A 16,545-nucleotide genomic window follows, 5' to 3' on the forward strand; every position below is an offset into this window, starting at 1 on the left:
GGGTCTCAGGTATCAGCAGTAGTAATCTGGGGGGAGAGTATGAGGGTTATTAATAAGGAGGGGGTCAGGCACAGTCTGGGGGTCTCAGGTATTAGCAGTAGTAATCTGGGGGGGTATGAGGGGTACTAATAAGGAGGGGGTCAGGCACAGTCTGGGGGTCTCGGGTATTAGCAGTAGTAATCTGGGGGGGTATGAGGGGTACTAATAAGGAGGTGGTCAGGCACAGTCTGGGGGTCTCGGGTATTAGCAGTAGTAATCTGGGGGGAGAGTATGAGGGATATTAATAAGGAGGGGGTCAGGCACAGTCTGGGGGTCTCAGGTATTAGCAGTAGTAATCTGGGGGGTATGAGGGGTATTAATAAGGAGGGGGTCAGGCACAGTCCGGGGGTCTCAGGTATTAGCAGTAGTAATCTGGGGGATATGAGGGGTATTAATAAGGAGGGGGTCAGGCACAGTCCGGGGGTCTCAGGTATTAGCAGTAGTAATATGGGGGAGTATGAGGGGTATTAATAAGGAGGGGTCAGGCACAGTCCGGGGGTCTCAGGTATTAGCAGTAGTAATCTGGGGGGAGAGTATGAGGGTTATTAATAAGGAGGGGGTCAGGCACAGTCCGGGGGTCTCGGGTATTAGCAGTAGTAATCTGGGGGGTATGAAGGGTATTAATAAGGAGGGGGTCAGGCACAGTCCGGGGGTCTCAGGTATTAGCAGTAGTAATCTGGGGGGTATCAGGGATATTAATAAGGAGGGGGTCAGGCACAGTCCGGGGGTCTCAGGTATTAGCAGTAGTAATCTGGGGGGAGAGTATGAGGGATTATTAATAAGGAGGGGGTCAGGCACAGTCTGGGGGTCTCAGGTATTAGCAGTAGTAATCTGGGGGGAGAGTATGAGGGTTATTAATAAGGAGGGGGTCAGGCACAATCTGGGGGTCTCGGGTATTAGCAGTAGCAATCTGGGGGGAGAGTATGAGGGTTATTAATAAGGAGGGGGTCAGGCACAGTCCGGGGGGTCTCAGGTATTAGCAGTAGTAATCTGGGGGGTATGAGGGGTATTAATAAGGAGGGGGTCAGGCACAGTCTAGGGGTCTCAGGTATTAGCAGTAGCAATCTGGGGGGAGAGTATGAGGGTTATTAATAAGGAGGGGGTCAGGCACAGTCCGGGGGTCTCAGGTATTAGCAGTAGTAATCTGGGGGGAGAGTATGAGGGTTTAATAAGGAGGGGTTCAGGCACAGTCCGGGGGTCTCAGGTATTAGCAGTAGTAATCTGGGGGGTATGAGGGTTATTAATAAGGAGGGGGTCAGGCAAAGTCCGGGGGTCTCAGGTATTAGCAGTAGTAATCTGGGGGGTATGAGGGTTTAATAAGGAGGGGGTCAGGCACAGTCCGGGGGTCTCAGGTATTAGCAGTAGTAATATGGGGGGGCATGAGGGGTATTAATAAGGAGGGGGTCAGGCACAGTCCGGGGGTCTCAGGTATTAGCAGTAGTAATCTGGGTGGAGAGTATGAGGGTTTAATAAGGAGGGGTTCAGGCACAGTCCGGGGGTCTCAGGTATTAGCAGTAGTAATATGGGGGGGCATGAGAGGTATTAATAAGGAGGGGGTCAGGCACAGTCCGGGGGTCTCAGGTATTAGCAGTAGTAATCTGGGGGGTATGAGGGGTATTAATAAGGAGGGGGTCAGGCACAGTCTGGGGGTCTCAGGTATTAGCAGTAGCAATCTGGGGGGAGAGTATGAGGGTTATTAATAAGGAGGGGGTCAGGCACAGTCCGGGGGTCTCAGGTATTAGCAGTAGTAATCTGGGGGGAGAGTATGAGGGTTTAATAAGGAGGGGTTCAGGCACAGTCCGGGGGTCTCAGGTATTAGCAGTAGTAATCTGGGGGATATGAGAGGTATTAATAAGGAGGGGGTCAGGCACAGTCCGGGGGTCTCAGGTATTAGCAGTAGTAATCTGGGGGGTATGAGGGGTATTAATAAGGAGGGGGTCAGGCACAGTCCGGGGGTCTCAGGTATTAGCAGTAGTAATCTGGGGGGTATGAGGGTTATTAATAAGGAGGGGGTCAGGCAAAGTCCGGGGGTCTCAGGTATTAGCAGTAGTAATCTGGGGGGTATGAGGGTTTAATAAGGAGGGGGTCAGGCACAGTCCGGGGGTCTCAGGTATTAGCAGTAGTAATATGGGGGGGCATGAGGGGTATTAATAAGGAGGGGGTCAGGCACAGTCCGGGGGTCTCAGGTATTAGCAGTAGTAATCTGGGTGGAGAGTATGAGGGTTTAATAAGGAGGGGTTCAGGCACAGTCCGGGGGTCTCAGGTATTAGCAGTAGTAATATGGGGGGGCATGAGAGGTATTAATAAGGAGGGGGTCAGGCACAGTCCGGGGGTCTCAGGTATTAGCAGTAGTAATCTGGGGGGTATGAGGGGTATTAATAAGGAGGGGGTTAGGCACAGTCCGGGGGTCTCAGGTATTAGCAGTAGTAATATGGGGGGAATGAAGGGTATTAATAAGGAGGGGGTCAGGCACAGTCCGGGGGTCTCAGGTATTAGCAGTAGTAATCTGGGGGTTATTAATAAGGAGGGGGTCAGGCACAGTCCGGTGGTCTCAGGTATTAGCAGTAGTAATCTGGGGGGTATGAGGGGTATTAATAAGGAGGGGGTCAGGCACAGTCCGGGGGTCTCAGGTATTAGCAGTAGTAATATGGGGGGCATGAGGAGTATTAATAAGGAGGGGGTCAGGCACAGTCCGGGGGTCTCAGGTATTAGCAGTAGTAATATGGGGGGCATGAGGAGTATTAATAAGGAGGGGATCAGGCACAGTCCGGGGGTCTCAGGTATTAGCAGTAGTAATATGGGGGGCATGAGGGGTATTAATAAGGAGGGGGTCAGGCACAGTCCGGGGGTCTCAGGTATTAGCAGTAGTAATCTGGGGGGTATGAGGGGTATTAATAAGGAGGGGGTCAGGCACAATGCGGGGGTCTCAGGTATTAGCAGTAGTAATATGGGGGAGCATGAGGGGTATTAATAAGGAGGGGGTCAGGCACTGTCCGGGGGTCTCAGGTATTAGCAGTAGTAATCTGGGGGATATGAGGGGTATTAATAAGGAGGGGGTCAGGCACAGTCTGGGGGTCTCAGGTATTAGCAGTAGTAATCTGGGGGGTATGAGGGGTATTAATAAGGATGGGGTCAGGCACAGTCTGGGGGTCTCAGGTATTAGCAGTAGTAATATGGGGGGCATGAGGGGTATTAATAAGGAGGGGGTCAGGCACAGTCTGGGGGTCTCAGGTATTAGCAGTAGTAATCTGGGGGGTATGAGGGGTATTAATAAGGAGGGGGTCAGGCACAGTCCGGGGGTCTCAGGTATTAGCAGTAGTAATATGGGGGAGTATGAGGGGTATTAATAAGGAGGGGTCAGGCACAGTCCAGGGGTCTCAGGTATTAGCAGTAGTAATCTGGGGGGAGAGTATGAGGGTTATTAATAAGGAGGGGGTCAGGCACAGTCCGGGGGTCTCAGGTATTAGCAGTAGTAATCTGGGGGGAGAGTATGAGGGTTATTAATAAGGAGGGGGTTAGGCACAGTCCGGGGGTCTCAGGTATTAGCAGTAGTAATCTGGGGGGAGAGTATGAGGGATTATTAATAAGGAGGGGGTCAGGCACAGTCTGGGGGTCTCAGGTATTAGCAGTAGTAATCTGGGGGGAGAGTATGAGGGTTATTAATAAGGAGGGGGTCAGGCACAGTCTGGGGGTCTCGGGTATTAGCAGTAGCAATCTGGGGGGAGAGTATGAGGGTTATTAATAAGGAGGGGGTCAGGCACAGTCCGGGGGGTCTCAGGTATTAGCAGTAGTAATCTGGGGAGTATGAGGGGTATTAATAAGGAGGGGGTCAGGCACAGTCTGGGGGTCTCAGGTATTAGCAGTAGCAATCTGGGGGGAGAGTATGAGGGTTATTAATAAGGAGGGGGTCAGGCACAGTCCGGGGGTCTCAGGTATTAGCAGTAGTAATCTGGTGGGAGAGTATGAGGGTTATTAATAAGGAGGGGGTCAGGCACAGTCTGGGGGTCTCAGGTATTAGCAGTAGTAATCTGGGGGATATGAGGGTTTAATAAGGAGGGGGTCAGGCACAGTCCGGGGGTCTCAGGTATTAGCAGTAGTAATCTGGGTGGAGAGTATGAGGGTTTAATAAGGAGGGGTTCAGGCACAGTCCGGGGGTCTCAGGTATTAGCAGTAGTAATATGGGGGGGCATGAGAGGTATTAATAAGGAGGGGGTCAGGCACAGTCCGGGGGTCTCAGGTATTAGCAGTAGTAATCTGGGGGGTATGAGGGGTATTAATAAGGAGGGGGTCAGGCACAGTCCGGGGGTCTCAGGTATTAGCAGTAGTAATATGGGGGGCATGAAGGGTATTAATAAGGAGGGGGTCAGGCACAGTCCGGGGGTCTCAGGTATTAGCAGTATTAATCTGGGGGTTATTAATAAGGAGGGGGTCAGGCACAGTCCGGTGGTCTCAGGTATTAGCAGTAGTAATCTGGGGAGTATGAGGGGTATTAATAAGGAGGGGGTCAGGCACAGTCTGGGGGTCTCAGGTATTAGCAGTAGTAATCTGGGGAGTATGAGGGGTATTAATAAGGAGGGGGTCAGGCACAGTCCTGGGGTCTCAGGTATTAGCAGTAGTAATCTGGGGGGTATGAGGGGTATTAATAAGGAGGGGGTCAGGCACAGTCTGGGGGTCTCAGGTATTAGCAGTAGTAATCTGGGGGGAGAGTATGAGGCTTTAATAAGGAGGGGGTCAGGCACAGTCCGGGGGTCTCAGGTATTAGCAGTAGCAATCTGGGGGGAGAGTATGAGGCTTTAATAAGGAGGGGGTCAGGCACAGTCCGGGGGTCTCAGGTATTAGCAGTAGTAATATGGGGGGCATGAGGGGTATTAATAAGGAGGCTGTCAGGCACAGTCCGGGGGTCTCAGGTATTAGCAGTAGTAATCTGGGGGTTATTAATAAGGAGGGGGTCAGGCACAGTCCGGTGGTCTCAGGTATTAGCAGTAGTAATCTGGGGGATATGAGGGGTATTAATAAGGAGGGGGTCAGGCACAATGCGGGGGTCTCAGGTATTAGCAGTAGTAATATGGGGGAGCATGAGGGGTATTAATAAGGAGGGGGTCAGGCACTGTCCGGGGGTCTCAGGTATTAGCAGTAGTAATCTGGGGGATATGAGGGGTATTAATAAGGAGGGGGTCAGGCACAGTCTGGGGGTCTCAGGTATTAGCAGTAGTAATCTGGGGGGTATGAGGGGTATTAATAAGGATGGGGTCAGGCACAGTCTGGGGGTCTCAGGTATTAGCAGTAGTAATATGGGGGGCATGAGGGGTATTAATAAGGAGGGGGTCAGGCACAGTCTGGGGGTCTCAGGTATTAGCAGTAGTAATCTGGGGGGTATGAGGGGTATTAATAAGGAGGGGGTCAGGCACAGTCCGGGGGTCTCAGGTATTAGCAGTAGTAATATGGGGGAGTATGAGGGGTATTAATAAGGAGGGGTCAGGCACAGTCCAGGGGTCTCAGGTATTAGCAGTAGTAATCTGGGGGGAGAGTATGAGGGTTATTAATAAGGAGGGGGTCAGGCACAGTCCGGGGGTCTCAGGTATTAGCAGTAGTAATCTGGGGGGAGAGTATGAGGGTTATTAATAAGGAGGGGGTTAGGCACAGTCCGGGGGTCTCAGGTATTAGCAGTAGTAATCTGGGGGGAGAGTATGAGGGATTATTAATAAGGAGGGGGTCAGGCACAGTCTGGGGGTCTCAGGTATTAGCAGTAGTAATCTGGGGGGAGAGTATGAGGGTTATTAATAAGGAGGGGGTCAGGCACAGTCTGGGGGTCTCGGGTATTAGCAGTAGCAATCTGGGGGGAGAGTATGAGGGTTATTAATAAGGAGGGGGTCAGGCACAGTCCGGGGGGTCTCAGGTATTAGCAGTAGTAATCTGGGGAGTATGAGGGGTATTAATAAGGAGGGGGTCAGGCACAGTCTGGGGGTCTCAGGTATTAGCAGTAGCAATCTGGGGGGAGAGTATGAGGGTTATTAATAAGGAGGGGGTCAGGCACAGTCCGGGGGTCTCAGGTATTAGCAGTAGTAATCTGGTGGGAGAGTATGAGGGTTATTAATAAGGAGGGGGTCAGGCACAGTCTGGGGGTCTCAGGTATTAGCAGTAGTAATCTGGGGGATATGAGGGTTTAATAAGGAGGGGGTCAGGCACAGTCCGGGGGTCTCAGGTATTAGCAGTAGTAATCTGGGTGGAGAGTATGAGGGTTTAATAAGGAGGGGTTCAGGCACAGTCCGGGGGTCTCAGGTATTAGCAGTAGTAATATGGGGGGGCATGAGAGGTATTAATAAGGAGGGGGTCAGGCACAGTCCGGGGGTCTCAGGTATTAGCAGTAGTAATCTGGGGGGTATGAGGGGTATTAATAAGGAGGGGGTCAGGCACAGTCCGGGGGTCTCAGGTATTAGCAGTAGTAATATGGGGGGCATGAAGGGTATTAATAAGGAGGGGGTCAGGCACAGTCCGGGGGTCTCAGGTATTAGCAGTATTAATCTGGGGGTTATTAATAAGGAGGGGGTCAGGCACAGTCCGGTGGTCTCAGGTATTAGCAGTAGTAATCTGGGGAGTATGAGGGGTATTAATAAGGAGGGGGTCAGGCACAGTCTGGGGGTCTCAGGTATTAGCAGTAGTAATCTGGGGAGTATGAGGGGTATTAATAAGGAGGGGGTCAGGCACAGTCCTGGGGTCTCAGGTATTAGCAGTAGTAATCTGGGGGGTATGAGGGGTATTAATAAGGAGGGGGTCAGGCACAGTCTGGGGGTCTCAGGTATTAGCAGTAGTAATCTGGGGGGAGAGTATGAGGCTTTAATAAGGAGGGGGTCAGGCACAGTCCGGGGGTCTCAGGTATTAGCAGTAGCAATCTGGGGGGAGAGTATGAGGCTTTAATAAGGAGGGGGTCAGGCACAGTCCGGGGGTCTCAGGTATTAGCAGTAGTAATATGGGGGGCATGAGGGGTATTAATAAGGAGGCTGTCAGGCACAGTCCGGGGGTCTCAGGTATTAGCAGTAGTAATCTGGGGGTTATTAATAAGGAGGGGGTCAGGCACAGTCCGGTGGTCTCAGGTATTAGCAGTAGTAATCTGGGGGATATGAGGGGTATTAATAAGGAGGGGGTCAGGCACAGTCCGGGGGTCTCAGGTATTAGCAGTAGTAATATGGGGGGCATGAGGAGTATTAATAAGGAGGGGGTCAGGCACAGTCCGGGGGTCTCAGGTATTAGCAGTAGTAATCTGGGAGGTATGAGGGGTATTAATAAGGAGGGGGTCAGGCACAGTCTGGGGGTCTCAGGTATTAGCAGTAGTAATCTGGGGGGTATGAGCGGTACTAATAAGGAGGGGGTCAGGCACAGTCTGGGGTCTCAGGTATTAGCAGTAGTAATATGGGGGAGCATAAGGGGTACTAATAAGGAGGGGGTCAGGCACAGTCCAGGGGTCTCAGGTATTAGCAGTAGTAATCTGGGGGGTATGAGGGGTACTAATAAGGAGGGGGTCAGGCACAGTCTGGGGGTCTCAGGTATTAGCAGTAGTAATCTGGGGGGGGTGTATGAGGGGTATTAATAAGGAGGGGGTCAGGCACAGTCCGGGGGTCTCAGGTATTAGCAGTAGTAATCTGGGGGGTATGAGGGGTATTAATAAGGAGGGGGTCAGGCACAGTCTGGCGGTCTCAGGTATTAGCAGTAGTAATCTGGGGCTTATGAGGGGTATTAATAAGGAGGGGGTCAGGCACAGTCCGGGGGTCTCAGGTATTAGCAGTAGTAATCTGGGGGGTATGAGGGGTATTAATAAGGAGGGGGTCAGGCACAGTCCGGGGGTCTCAGGTATTAGCAGTAGTAATCTGGGGGGTATGAGGGATATTAATAAGGAGGGGGTCAGGCACAGTCCGGTGGTCTCAGGTATTAGCAGTAGTAATCTGGGGGGTATGAGGGGTATTAATAAGGAGGGGGTCAGGCACAGTCCGGGGGTCTCAGGTATTAGCAGTAGTAATCTGGGGGGTATGAGGGGTATTAATAAGGAGGGGGTCAGGCACAGTCTGGGTGTCTCAGGTATTAGCAGTAGTAATCTGGGGGGTATGAGGGGTATTAATAAGGAGGGGGTCAGGCACAGTCCTGGGGTCTCAGGTATTAGCAGTAGTAATCTGGGGGGTATGAGGGGTATTAATAAGGAGGGGGTCAGGCACAGTCCGGGGGTCTCAGGTATTAGCAGTAGTAATCTGGGGGGTATGAGGGGTATTAATAAGGAGGGGGTCAGGCACAGTCCGGGGGTCTCAGGTATTAGCAGTAGTAATCTGGGGGGTATGAGGGGTATTAATAAGGAGGGGGTCAGGCACAGTCCGGGGGTCTCAGGTATTAGCAGTGGTAATCTGGGGGGTATGAGGGGTATTAATAAGGAGGGGGTCAGGCACAGTCTGGGTGTCTCAGGTATTAGCAGTAGTAATCTGGGGGGTATGAGGGGTATTAAAAAGGAGGGGGTCAGGCACAGTCCTGGGGTCTCAGGTATTAGCAGTAGTAATCTGGGGGGTATGAGGGGTATTAATAAGGAGGGGGTCAGGCACAGTCCGGGGGTCTCAGGTATTAGCAGTAGTAATCTGGGGGGTATGAGGGGTATTAATAAGGAGGGGGTCAGGCACAGTCCGGGGGTCTCAGGTATTAGCAGTGGTAATCTGGGGGGTATGAGGGGTATTAATAAGGAGGGGGTCAGGCACAGTCTGGGTGTCTTAGGTATTAGCAGTAGTAATCTGGGGGGTATGAGGGGTATTAATAAGGAGGGGGTCAGGCACAGTCCGGGGGTCTCAGGTATTAGCAGTAGTAATCTGGGGGGTATGAGGGGTATTAATAAGGAGGGGGTCAGGCACAGTCCAGGGGTCTCAGGTATTAGCAGTAGTAATCTGGGGTGAGAGTATGAGGGATATTAATAAGGAGGGGGTCAGGCACAGTCCGGGGGTCTCAGGTATTAGCAGTAGTAATCTGGGGGGCATGAGGGGTATTAATAAGGAGGTGGTCAGGCACAATGCGGGGGTCTCAGGTATTAGCAGTAGTAATCTGGGGGGTATGAGGGGTATTAATAAGGAGGGGGTCAGGCACAATGCGGGGGTCTCAGGTATTAGCAGTAGTAATATGGGGGAGCATGAGGGGTATTAATAAGGAGAGGGTCAGGCACAATGCGAGGGTCTCAGCTATTAGCAGTAGTAATCTGGGGGTTTGAGGGGTACTAATAAGGAGGGGGTCAGGCACAGTCCAGGGGTCTCAGGTATTAGCAGTAGTAATCTGGGGGAGTATGACGGGTACTAATAAGGAGGGGGTCAGGCACAGTCTGGGGGTCTCAGGTATTAGCAGTAGTAATCTGGGGGGTATGAGGGGTATTAATAAGGAGGGGGTCAGGCACAGTCCGGGGGTCTCAGGTATTAGCAGTAGTAATCTGGGGGGTATGAGGGGTATTAATAAGGAGGGGGTCAGGCACAGTCCGGGGGTCTCAGGTATTAGCAGTAGTAATCTGGGGGGTATGAGGGGTATTAATAAGGAGGGGGTCAGGCACAGTCCGGGGGTCTCAGGTATTAGCAGTAGTAATCTGGGGGGTATGAGGGGTATTAATAAGGAGGGGTTCAGGCACAGTCCGGGGGTCTCCGGTATTAGCAGTAGTAATCTGGGGGGTATGAGGGGTATTAATAAGCAGAGCAGTTACAGTCCGGGGGTCTCAGGTATTAGCAGTAGTAATCTGGGGGGTATGGGGGTTATTAATAAGCAGAGCAGTTACAGTCCGGGGGTCTCAGGTATTAGCAGTAGTAATCTGGGGGGTATGGGGGTTATTAATAAGCAGAGCAGTTACAGTCCGGGGGCCTCTGGTAATGTCCGGCCGTGTCCGTCGTGATCAGTGGCGGTCGCGGGCCCAGGACCCCAGCAGTCACCGCTGCACCTGCTGTTACCGTGGCCGCCGCTGATACTTTGTTTCTTTCTTCTCATTCATCTTTTCTTCTTACTTTATTTCCTGATATTTAGAAAAAGAAAAGGAAGGCGAGAAAGGCGAGTAAGGAGAGCGGAGAGCGCGGACCCCGCTGCCGCAGACCTAGAGCCAGATAGGAATATTCACACTGAGTCAGTGATGATGGAGACCTCATATCTGTGCTAGGCTGCGTTCACACGGAGCGATTTTTCCTTCAGCCAAAGCCTGCGTTCAGAATGTCCGTTTAGTGGCGTTTTTATTGTGTTTTTTGGGAACAGGTCACATCAGATTTCTGAGCTCTCATAACTTCTGCTGATTCAGTAAAAAGCAGCTTTAAATTTGCATAAAATTAACATTGAAAAAATTCTGCAAACCGCTGTGTGTGAACATAGCCTTATAACGCCATGTATACAGATTAGGGTCTGTGCACACGTAAATATTTGCTGCGTTTTTTAAACAGACTGCAGCATTTCTTAGTACCAGCAAAGTGGATGAGGTTCCTGACGTCTCGTTCACACACTGCTTATTTTTTCCTTGCAGATTTGAAGCAGTTTTGTATCTGCAGCGTATCTTTCAGCGTTTTTGCAGTGCTTTTTCCCCCTTTGTAACGATTTTGAAAAAACGCGGCAAAAACGCAAATCTTTTATGCAGCTTTTTTTCTACCAAGAGACATGTTTATTATGCAGGAATGTCTGCAACAAATACTTAATGTGTAAACATGCCCTTAATGTGATGTCATGGAGCGGCAGTCTGGTGTCTGGTGCAGGTCCGGGCAGCAGTGTGTATCCTGTAAAGACAAGAATGACAGACGCCAGAGATACCAAAGCCAGCCACAGTGCCATCCTAACAGTGACAGTGCGTCATAACCGTGCCCACTACAGTCCCCCATAATAGAGCCAGCCACAGTGCCATCCTAACAGTGACAGTGCGTCATAACCGTGCCCACTACAGTCCCCCATAATAGAGCCAGCCACAGTGCCATCCTAACAGTGACAGTGCATCATAACCGTGCCCACAACAGCCCCCCATAATAGAGCCAGCCACAGTGCCATCCTAACAGTGACAGTGCATCATAACTATGCCAACTACAGCCCCCCATAATAGAGCCAGCCACAGTGCCATCCTAACAGTGACAGTGCGTCATAACAGTGCCCACTACAGTCCCCCATAATAGAGCCACCCACAGTGCCATCCTAACAGTGACAGTGCATCATAACCGTGCCCACTACAGTCCCCCATAATAGAGCCAGCCACAGTGCCATCCTAACAGTGACAGTGCGTCATAATAGTGCCCACAACAGCCCCCCATAATAGAGCCAGCCACAGTGCCATCCTAACAGTGACAGTGTGTCATAACCGTGCCCATTACAGCCCCCCGTAATAGAGCCAGCCATACCGCTCCATAACTGCTACAGTGCCATCCACTGCCCCCCATAATAGAGCCAGCCATAGTGCCATCCTAACAGTGACCGTGCGTCATAACAGTGCCCACTATAGCCCCCATAATAGAACCAGCCACAGTGCCATCCTAACAGTCATAGTGCGTCATAACAGTGCCCATTACAGCCCCCTATAATAGAGCCAGCCATACTGCCCCATAACTGCTACAGTGCAATCCACTGCCCCCATAATAGAGCCAGCCACTGTGCCACCCTACCAGTGACTGTATAATAACCGTGCCCACTACAGCCCCCCATAATAGAGCCAGCCATACCCCCTCATAACTGCTACAGTGCCATCCACTGCCCCCCATAATAGAGCCAGCCATAGTACCATTCTAACAGTGACAGTGCGTCATAACCGTGCCCACTGCAGCCCCCTGTAATAGAGCCAGCCATACTCCCTCATAACTGCTACAGTACCATCCACTGCCCCCCATAGTAGAGCCAGCCACAGTGCCATAGTGACAGTGCGTCATAACCGTGCCCACTACAGTCCCCCATAAAAGAGCCAGCCATAGTGCCATCTTAACAGTGACAGTGCGTCATAACCGTGCCCACTACAGCTCCCCATAATAGAGCCAGCCACAGTGCCATCCTAACTGTGACAGTGCGTCATAACAGTGCCCACAACAGCCCCCCATAATAGAGCCAGCCACAGTGCCATCCAAACAGTGACAGTGCGTCATAACCATGCCCACTACAGCCCCCCATAATAGAGCCAGCCACAGTGCCAGCCTAACAGTGACAGTGCGCCATAACTATGCCCACTGCAGCCCCCCATAATAGAACCAACCACAGTGCCATCCTAACAGTCATAGTGCGTCATAACAGTGCCCATTACAGCCCCTCGTAATAGAGCCAGCCATACCGCCCCATAACTGCTTCAGTGCCATCCACTGCCCCCATAATAGAGCCAGCCATAGTGCCATCCTAACAGTGACAGTGCGTCATAACAGTGCCCACTACAGTCCCCCGTAATAGAACCAGCCACAGTGCCATCTTAACAGTGACAGTGCGCCATAACCGTGCCTACTACAGCCCCCATAATAGAACCAGCCACAATGCCATCCTAACAGTCATAGTGCGTCATAACAGTGCCCATTACAGCCCCCCGTAATAGAGCCAGCCATACCGCTCCATAATCGCTACAGTGCCATCCACTTCCCCCATTAAAAGAGCCAGCCATAGTGCCATCATAACAGTGACAGTGCATCATAACAGTGCCCACTACAGTCCCCCGTAATAGAACCAGCCACAGTGCCATCTTAACAGTGACAGTGCGCCATAGCAGTGTCTACTACAGCCCCCCATAATAGAACCAGCCACAGTGCCATCTTAACAGTGACAGTGCGCCATAACAGTGCCTACTACAGCCCCCCATAATAGAACCAGCCACAGTGCCATCCTAACAGTCATAGTGCATCATAATAGTGCCCATTACAGCCCCCTATAATAGAGCCAGCCATACTGCTCCATAACTGCTACAGTGCCATCCACTGCCCCCATAATAGAGCCCGCCATAGTGCCATCCTAACAGTGACTGTGCGTCATAACCGTACCCACTGCAGCCCCCCATAATAGAGCCAGCCATACCCCTTCATAACTGCTACAGAGCCATCCACTGCCCCCATAGTAGAGCCAGCCACAGTGCCATAGCGCCATCCTAACAGTCATAGTGCATCATTGCAGTGCCCACTACAGCCCCCACACCAGGGCCAGCCATAGTACCAGTGACAATGCCCCTAAAATTGTACCAGTCCTGGAGGCAGTGCCTTCTTTATGGAGGACACATTAGTGATTTCTCCTATGAAATTTGAAGGGGTCACATTACGATCCCCCATCCCCTATGATCCATATGTCGGAGCCCCCACAGCCTCAGCTCCGTGCTTTCAGCTTCCACCGGCCTCCACTCTGGCCTCTGTAGGACACTTTCTCCGTTTTCTGCTTTCCGGATTATCTCTTGGTTTTGTCTCAGATTTTCCGGATTATCAGACAGCAGAACAACATTGTTATAACCCACGTTTCCTATTACAGTCATCAAAAGGGACGTCGGCTTCTTCCCGGAAGAAAGGAAAACCCAGCAAAGCGGAAAAACAGCGGCTGCAGAAAGAGGAGGAGGAGCGAAGGCAGCGGGAGGAAGGTGAGCGGTCTGCACGCGCATCGGGGGGGCTCCTTCCTACCATATTGTGGGATTTCACTCTGAAAGGGGTTTTCCACTCTGAGCTGTGTCTGTCTTTCTATTCACTGACAGCAAGCAGAGGATATTTCCAGGCCCATCAGAAAGTTGTAGAACGGACATATTGGATTTAACCCTTTCCTCCCCTTGTCTCTGTGATTCCCAGAGGACGCTCGGTTTCTCGCTGAGCAGATCGAAGCCGCTCGTCTGGAGAAAGAACGACTGGAAAGAGAAGAGCTCGAGCGCCTGGAGGCCAAGGTGAGACCCGGCCGTGAAAGGGGAGGGCCCGGCCGTGAAAGGGGAGGACCCGGCCTTGAAAGGGGAGGGCCCGGCCGTGAAAGGGGAGGACCCAGACCTGCTTGAAGGGGAGGACCCGGCCAGGAAAGAGGAGAACCCGGACCTGCTTGAAGGGGAGGACCCGGCCGTGAAAGGGGAGGACCCGGAGCTGCTTAAAGGGGATGTCCACCTCATGTTTATTGCACCAAGGGCCCGATAGTGCTGGACATTATTAGAGGAGTGGCCGGTGTCACATGCCGGTTATTGCCCCTCGTTATCGCTCACATCTCTGCTCTCATCGTCTTACAGCAGCGGGACCACCGCGAGGAGGAGCTGGGAGAACGCCGAGCGCTGCTGGAGGAGAAGCTGGACGCTGCGGCTCGGTGGAAGAAAGACCTGCGGTCACGAGCGAAGGTGCGAGAACTACCCAGAGTGCAGCTCCTCGTAGACACCGGCCACCATCCTGCCCCCTTATATGAGTCTGCAGAAGAGCGCGTCTAATCCAGGAGACACTGTCCTGAGTGCAGCACACGCTGTATGTTATAGACGGTACATGTGTCCTGAGTGCAGCAGCGCACGCTGTATGTTATAGACGGTACATGTATCCTGAGTGCAGCAGCGCACGCTGTATGTTATAGACGGTACATGTGTCCTGAGTGCAGCAGCGCACGCTGTATGTTATAGACGGTACATGTATCCTGAGTGCAGCAGCGCACGCTGTATGTTATAGACGGTACATGTGTCCTGAGTGCAGCAGCGCACGCTGTATGTTATAGACGGTACATGTATCCTGAGTACAGCAGCGCACGCTGTATGTTATAGACGGTACATGTGTCCTGAGTGCAGCAGCGCACGCTGTATGTTATAGACGGTACATGTGTCCTGAGTGCAGCAGCGCACGCTGTATGTTATAGACGGTACATGTGTCCTGAGTGCAGCAGCACACGCTGTATGTTATAGACGGTACATGTGTCCTGAATGCAGCAGCACACGCTGTATGTTATAGACGGTACATGTGTCCTGAATGCAGCAGCACACGCTGTATGTTATAGACGGTACATGTGTCCTGAGTGCAGCAGCGCACGCTGTATGTTATAGACGGTACATGTGTCCTGAGTGCAGCAGCGCACGCAGTATGTTATAGACGGTACATGTGTCCTGAGTGCAGCAGCGCACGCTGTATGTTATAGACGGTACATGTGTCCTGAATGCAGCAGCACACGCTGTATGTTATAGACGGTACATGTGTCCTGAGTGCAGCAGCGCACGCTGTATGTTATAGACGGTACATGTGTCCTGAGTGCAGCAGCGCACGCTGTATGTTATAGACGGTACATGTGTCCTGAGTGCAGCAGCGCACGCTGTATGTTATAGACGGTACATGTGTCCTGAGTGCAGCAGCGCACGCTGTATGTTATAGACGGTACATGTGTCCTGAATGCAGCAGCGCACGCTGTATGTTATAGACGGTACATGTGTCCTGAGTACAGCAGCGCACGCTGTATGTTATAGACGGTACATGTATCCTGAGTGCAGCAGCGCACGCTGTATGTTATAGACGGTACATGTGTCCTGAGTGCAGCAGCGCACGCTGTATGTTATAGACGGTGCATATGTCCTGAGTGCAGCAGCGCACGCTGTATGTTATAGACGGTGCATATGTCCTGAGTGCAGCAGCGCACGCTGTATGTTATAGACGGTGCATATGTCCTGAGTGCAGCAGCGCACGCTGTATGTTATAGACGGTACATGTATCCTGAGTGCAGCAGCGCACGCTGTATGTTATAGACGGTACATGTATCCTGAGTGCAGCAGCGCACGCTGTATGTTATAGACGGTACATGTGTCCTGAGTGCAGCAGCGCACGCTGTATGTTATAGACGGTGCATGTGTCCTGAGTGCAGCAGCGCACGCTGTATGTTATAGACGGTGCATGTGTCCTGAGTGCAGCAGCGCACGCTGTATGTTATAGACGGTACATGTGTCCTGAGTGCAGCAGCGCACGCTGTATGTTATAGACGGTACATGTATCCTGAGTGCAGCAGCGCACGCTGTATGTTATAGACGGTACATGTGTCCTGAGTGCAGCAGCGCACGCTGTATGTTATAGACGGTACATGTATCCTGAGTGCAGCAGCGCACGCTGTATGTTATAGACGGTACATGTGTCCTGAGTGCAGCAGCGCACGCTGTATGTTATAGACGGTACATGTATCCTGAGTACAGCAGCGCACGCTGTATGTTATAGACGGTACATGTGTCCTGAGTGCAGCAGCGCACGCTGTATGTTATAGACGGTACATGTGTCCTGAGTGCAGCAGCGCACGCAGTATGTTATAGACGGTGCATGTGTCCTGAGTGCAGCAGCGCACGCTGTATGTTATAGACGGTACATGTGTCCTGAGTGCAGCAGCGCACGCTGTATGTTATAGACGGTACATGTGTCCTGAGTGCAGCAGCGCACGCTGTATGTTATAGACGGTACATGTGTCCTGAGTGCAGCAGCGCACGCTGTATGTTATAGACGGTACATGTATCCTGAGTGCAGCAGCGCACGCTGTATGTTATAGACGGTACATGTATCCTGAGTGCAGCAGCGCACGCTGTATGTTATAGACGGTACATGTGTCCTGAGTGCAGCAGCGCAC

At 51.9% G+C, this 16,545-nt stretch overlaps 1 protein-coding gene across 3 annotated transcripts in view; it reads left to right on the plus strand.

Annotated features, from left to right (window-relative positions):
- The window catches only part of DNAI7 (dynein axonemal intermediate chain 7), a 44,161-nt gene that overhangs the window by 10,100 nt on the left and 17,516 nt on the right, over positions 1 to 16,545 (plus strand). For all 3 annotated transcript variants that reach the window (XM_073650520.1, XM_073650521.1, XM_073650522.1), the window contains exons 2-4: positions 13,480 to 13,585; positions 13,788 to 13,879; positions 14,207 to 14,311. In XM_073650520.1, coding sequence (XP_073506621.1) covers positions 13,480 to 13,585; positions 13,788 to 13,879; positions 14,207 to 14,311 — 303 coding nt within the window. The remainder of the gene's footprint in view (positions 1 to 13,479; positions 13,586 to 13,787; positions 13,880 to 14,206; positions 14,312 to 16,545) is intronic.

This window comes from Phyllobates terribilis, unplaced genomic scaffold (genome assembly GCF_046119375.1).
Source record: "Phyllobates terribilis strain yellow unplaced genomic scaffold, ASM4611937v1 Scaffold_10__3_contigs__length_209671492, whole genome shotgun sequence".
Classification (NCBI taxonomy): domain Eukaryota; kingdom Metazoa; phylum Chordata; class Amphibia; order Anura; family Dendrobatidae; genus Phyllobates; species Phyllobates terribilis.